The sequence below is a fragment of the Myotis brandtii genome, unplaced genomic scaffold, assembly GCF_000412655.1.
Source record: "Myotis brandtii unplaced genomic scaffold, ASM41265v1 scaffold317, whole genome shotgun sequence".
Classification (NCBI taxonomy): domain Eukaryota; kingdom Metazoa; phylum Chordata; class Mammalia; order Chiroptera; family Vespertilionidae; genus Myotis; species Myotis brandtii.
The window spans coordinates 1,041,660-1,047,717 of record NW_005362155.1 but is presented as its reverse complement, the minus strand read 5'-3'; the positions used below and the strand labels follow the sequence as shown (position 1 = coordinate 1,047,717).

Below are 6,058 nucleotides of genomic sequence, written 5' to 3'. Positions count from 1 at the left end.
GTAATACATTCAACAATAAAGAATGTTTTTATAAAGCAAAAATAAAATCAATATAAAGAATATACATTGAGCCCTGGCTGGTGTGGCCCAGTGGGTTGGGTATCATCCCATGCATTGAAGGGTTGCAGTTCGATTCCCGGTCAGGGCACATGGGCTGGATCCCCGGTGAGGGGCATGCAGGAGGCAGCTGATCAATATTTCGCTGTCACATCAATGTTTTTCTCCCTCTCACATCTCTCTCTAAAAATCAATAAAAAAATCTTTAAAAAAAAAGGGGGGGAAAAACCCATACATTGAGAAGCTACTCCTGTGCATGTGCCTTCCAGGTGTTTTTTTTACCAATAAAACCAATATGAGTATACATTCTTATTTTCCCTCTTTCTTAGAGAAAAATTGCATGCTATATAAACTTTCCACCCCTTGATTTTTTCACTTAACATATTATCATCTATAAGATATATAAGGGAAAAAAAGATGTATAAGGAGCCTGCTTATTTTTTCTTCTTACTCAGTGGTTCTCAACCTGTGGGTCGCGACCCCTTTGGCGGTCGAACGACCCTTTCACAGGGGTCGCCTAAGACCATCCTGCATATCAGATATTTACATTACGATTCATAACAGTAGCAACAATACAGTTATGAAGTAGCAACGAAAATAATTTTATGGTTGGGTCACAACATGAGGAACTGTATTTAAAGGGCCAGAAGGTTGAGAACCACTGTGAACTTCATAGTATTCCACTCCATTGTGTGGATTCACCATATTTATTCAGCGAGTCCCTACTCTTAGACTTAAAGGTTATTTCTAACGTTCGCTGTTGTAAGTGATGATACAGTGAATACCTTGTGCATGCACTTGTTTCCTGTTTGTGGAGGCGTTTCTTCACGGTAGACTCCTAGAAGTGATATTGCTAGCTCAAAGGGAAAATGTATTTGTCCTTTGAGGATATCTTTGAAAATAGCCTCCAAAGGGAAAGTGCCATTTTGTACTCCTCCCAGCAGTGCTCAAAAGTGCCTGCTTCCCAGCTCTTGCCAACAGTATATTGTCAAACCTCTGGGTTTCTGCCATTCAGATAGGTGAGAGTGGAATCTCAGTGGGACATTTGTCATTTAAATTAAATTACATAGACATATAAGGCCGAGAGCACTGCGAGCCCTCCTATTTGGACAACAGAAGAAATAAGCTTATTTTAGTAACCTAGTGGAAGCACCATCACCCCAGCAGGGAGAAACAAATTCTTTGTTCAAAACTCCTCTGTGATGGGAGGTCCCTGCAGGGGCCCTCTGCCTGCAGGATTTCCACTGACTCACCTTCATTCTCCAAAGCCCACCCCTGCCGGTCAAGGCTGTGCATTTGCCTGAGTGGATGGTGTGTTGTCACTGCCAAGTTTGCCTCTCCACATTGGGCTTTATCTGGCCAGTAGGGAGCTCCATCTCCCTTTGCCCTTGAGGAATCATTTTCTTCTAATCCCCTTGTTAATTGCTTTAGGTGTCCAAAGTACATTAAACAGGTGCACCACAGAAAGAGATCCTTAAGTCAGACTCCCTCCCCAGCCCATTCTGGCCTTCTTGTACTTGTCTTTAAAGATCTGACAGAGGCAATGTACTTAGTGGTTAGGCGTGCAGGCCCTGGGGCCAGACTGCCCAGATTCAAACCAAGGCTTCCCTACTCCCTAGCTGGGTGATACTGGACACTTTCCTGACCTCTTTGGGGCTGGGCGCCCTCCTCTGATCAGTGGGATAACAATAGCACCTATTTCGTAGGGTAGTTGTGAAGAGTAAACGAGTTGATTTATGTACTTAGCCTGGAGCTCAATGAGGGGCACACAGTAAACTGATGAAGGTGAGGTCCTGGTGGTGGTGGTGGTGACAGTGCTGCTGCTGCTGCTCATGCTGAGGATGTGGTAGTGATGATGGTGATTAGGAGCACACCGAGCCCTGCTGCGTGTTTGTGACCTTGAGCAAGCAGCTCGATCACCCCCATTTTGTTTCTCATTTCATCATTGGTTTGTAGCGATGGGCATAATACTGTCCATCTAAAGCGAGAATCAGCAAACTGCTGCCTGTGGGCCAAAGTCTAGCCTGCTGCCTGTTTCATTTAGTTCTTTGTTTGTTTGTTTGTTTGTTTAGAGAGAAAGGGAGAGAAAGAGGAAGAGAGAGACAGACAGACAGAGACAGAGATAATGTGAGAGCGAAACATTTATTGGCTGCCTCTTGCATGTCCCCCATCTGGGATTGAGCCCACAGCCTTTCGGTGCATAGAACACACCCAACCAACTGAGCCATACCAGCCAGGGCACTGCTGCCTGTTTTCATCAATAAAGTTTTATTGGAACACAACCACACCTGCTTGTTGACATGATGTCTATGGCTGCGTTCACAGTGCAATGGCAGAGTTGAGTAGTTAGTTGTACCTGAGACCTTATGGCCTATAAAGTAAAAAATATTTACTATCTAGCTCTACAGAAAAAGGTTATTGACCCCTGATCTACAGGAGTGGTTGTAAGGATGTGGGACATGAAGCTTGTGTAGACCTGGCACGTATTTAGGTGCCCAGTACAGTGGGGCTGCAGCAAGCCAGCATTTAACTTTCATGAACTACATGCCCCAGTCTTGTCCCCACTTCTGCTACTCTCCTCCAACTCCAAGAGGAAAATTGGAGTAATTACAATATGAATAGTTTAATTAGAAATATCATAAATGATATTTTTATCATGTAGCACACATTTCCATATGCATTAAATATTGCACATGCATACTAGTCTGTAGCAGTGGATCTGAAAGGCTGTGTCCTGGAGACTGTGCTTTGCGGGAGGTGTAAGGCTCCTTTTCAGGGGTAATTTTGATGCTGATTTCCCTTGCCTGATGACTTCAGAAGCTAACATCCAAGGAAGCAACAACTCCCCTCTGAATGGTAGCGATGCATATTATTATCTGCATCTAGAGCAAAGTAAAACTGAATGTCACAGTTTTCCTACCACCGAAAATAAATCCTGAGGCAGATAAAATCTCTCTGAAATCATAAGTGAGAGAATGATATTATAGTTAAAAAATTCAGTGCATTCACTTCTTTTCATCTCTTCCCCAGGCACACATCTGTTTTATAAAGTGAGGTACACAGGTATCATTTACATTTGGCCTTATTTATTGTTTCATGGCTGAATCTGGCAGGTCACCTTGCAAAAGGCAGAGGAACGTCCCCTTAATTTTGCAGGCAGCATATATGTTAATGTTACTCCTTCCACCTTGCTCCCTGAATTGTGAGAATAAAATGAGATCTCAGTAGGAGGATACTCAGAGAAGTTAAGTGCAGCAGCAGTAGACGGGCCTGGTGTAATCTGGTTCCTCCCATCCTTGGCAAGAAGGAGCTGTGTCCACATGGAGTTACCTGGAGGAGAGAGGGGCTCAGTGGTGTGAGGACAGGGGCATTAGATAACAAATGCATGTAATTAGAACGAATTATCTTCATTGGAAAATAAGCACATTGTTTTCCAATTTAATGAATAAAGAAGCTTCTAATTAACTCCAGTAAGGAGATTTGCTTTCATATTTCAGTAGTTAAGCTCTATGTTTTTGTATTAATATTTTGTTTTTATGACCCAGCTTAATGGTGGTTTCTTTCCCTGTTCCTTATTGGTGAAACAGAATTTTATAGAAGAAAAGCAAACCCGGAGGTAATTTAGTCTATTTTTTTTTTTTTTAAGGAAGAAAATATGGTCCAGAGAGATCCTGTTGGATCCTGTGACTTATCCAGGGCGCCCTAACTGGTTAGCTGTCCACTGGACCAGGTCCCCAGTCATGTGTCCGACCAGCACAGGAAGGACCTCAGCTAGACTCTGGGTCCGCCATGCTTGCCCTGGCCTAGCTCTGCTTCCTTCCTGCTCCCTACCCTCGCTCTGGGCCTTACTTGGCCCTGCTGGCATCGTACTCGCCTCAGAACTACTTCCGCTACTAAAAACCTCCTTCTCTGTCCCCTGGCCACCAGCCCACGCTGTCCCGTTCCAGGTCCAGACCTGTCCCTTAGCTCCTGGCTCTGCATTACATGGCCTGTATTACCTGGTGTGTCCCTCCTCTGACAGCCAGAGCAAGTGATTGTGGGAGCCGTCCACCCTGGCTCCTGCCCCAGAGCCTCAGAGGAAGGAAGTTGGAATAAAATTGGCCTAACAACTCATATCACTTGATCCCTATATCCTGGACTCTTTTCTAAAAATAAAACAATATAAAAATAAACAACTTTATTTTTTAGAGCAGTTTAAGGTTCATAGCAAAACTGAGTAGGAAGTACAGAGAGTTCTCATATATCCCCTGTCCTAACACACCTACAACCTCCGCAACTATCGCCACCCCCCACCACAGTGGTATGTTTTCCTAGGCTCTTTCTCATCCCTAAATCCTGGGTTCTTTGTCTTAAGGCAAAAAAAGGAAAAAAGAAAAGGAAAGAAAGACAATACACACAGAATAGTCTAACTGGCTCTCTGTGACCACAGAGGCAGGCATGCAGTCAGTTTCAGCTAAGTCCGTTCTGTCTTGTCATTCTCTTAGTCTGTCCCAAGGCTGGCTGGTCACCGTGTCAAAGCTCACACACAGATAACCCAGAGTCTAGCTGAGGTCCTTCCTGTGCTTTGGCCCCTTGAGTGTGGCTCTTAACCCGTCTCTCAGAACCAATTCCAAATTCCCGAGGCTGGGATTCTGATTGGCTGCAGCTGGGGCAGGGTCCCACCCTGGGGATGGGGAGGAGAAGAACAGAGAAGGAGGCAGTTTAGGGTGTCATTACGGCTGAGCAGATAACCCCAAAGATGTTTACCAAGCCATGATACTGTCTAATCCATGGTCTCCTGAGAAGTCACCAGGTGTCTCTTTTCTAAATCCTTTTAAATATTGGCCCCAGAGTTTGCCCAGAGGTTCATCTTTGGGCTTTAGCTCTTCCCTTATTCTTACCTGCTTAGAAAGAGCAACATGTTACTCCTTCCACCTTGTGCTTTATTGCCCGCTGGGAGCCCCACCCCCATCATGCCCCGGTCATGTGTAGACCCACTGGAAGTGACCATGTCCAATGGTCCCCATCTCTTGCCTCTCAATAGGTCATCACTAAGCCTTCTTGCTCCTGCCTTCTGAGTGCTCTTGGCTAATGGGACATGTGGCTGTGGCATCCTCACAAATAGCCACTCGAGGGTGGAGTTGGACAGTTTGGGAGACGCCTTGACAATGTGCAGGGACTCTCATTTTCTATTTTAAAACCAAGGCAATCCATTAATTTTTCATTAAGGAATTCTTTTATAATGGACACTGCCATAAAAGCTCTGCATTTAGAACAGCCTGTTTAAACATTCTGGTGTCGATCTGTTGAATTTATGCATGCCTTCAAGTGTTAGGCTTCCCGTTTTCTGAGATAAGCAACAATTTTCTCTGAAATTGCCCATTATGTGAAATGCGGGGATTCCTGCTAATTCCCATCTGTATCATCACCTGTGTCCAAGTTTGGGGTTTGGTGCAGCACATCTGAGGTTATGTGTATGCACAGTGGAAGGCATTTTATAATCCAAACAATTTAATAAAAATGCAATTCGACTGGGAAAACTAGAGGCTGTGGGCTCTTGCAGAGTGCAGATAATGCTCCAGATTAAAGAGCTGAGCTTTGTTCATTAAAGTCAAGTAACATGTGTGAATTAGCATTTCCTTGCCGTTGCTTTATTTCAAGAGTATACCATTTTCCCATCATAATAATAGGCTACATTTTCTTAAAATCATTTGATTATGATTTTCTTGCCTATCCAGTTTGCAAATAAAAAGCGTTTGTGGTGATAAACTAGCTGTTTTAAAACAGCCTTAATCTCTGGTTCTGCTTTTGAACTGCTACAGGTCAGACTCTGCGAAAGGCTGAGAGAAGCCGGTCCTGCTCTCGGGAGAACAAGGAGGTAAATGTGTCACTGGCGAGGGCTGGTGGGAGGCAGCTCCTTGAAGGGACGGGGGAGCAGGGTGGGGACTAAGTATTCCTGGCTCTCCTCTCTGAGTCGCAAGCTTGAATCCCTGACTAAATAATAGTTGGTAACTAGAGTTAT

The 6,058-nt window shown here is 44.4% G+C and overlaps 1 protein-coding gene across 1 annotated transcript in view; it reads left to right on the top strand.

Moving 5' to 3' along the window:
• The window catches only part of KIAA0556 (KIAA0556 ortholog), a 213,244-nt gene that overhangs the window by 25,857 nt on the left and 181,329 nt on the right, over window positions 1-6,058 (top strand). The window contains exon 2 of the mRNA XM_014542952.1: window positions 5,859-5,914. Within this exon, the coding sequence (XP_014398438.1) occupies window positions 5,859-5,914 (56 nt within the window). The remainder of the gene's footprint in view (window positions 1-5,858; window positions 5,915-6,058) is intronic.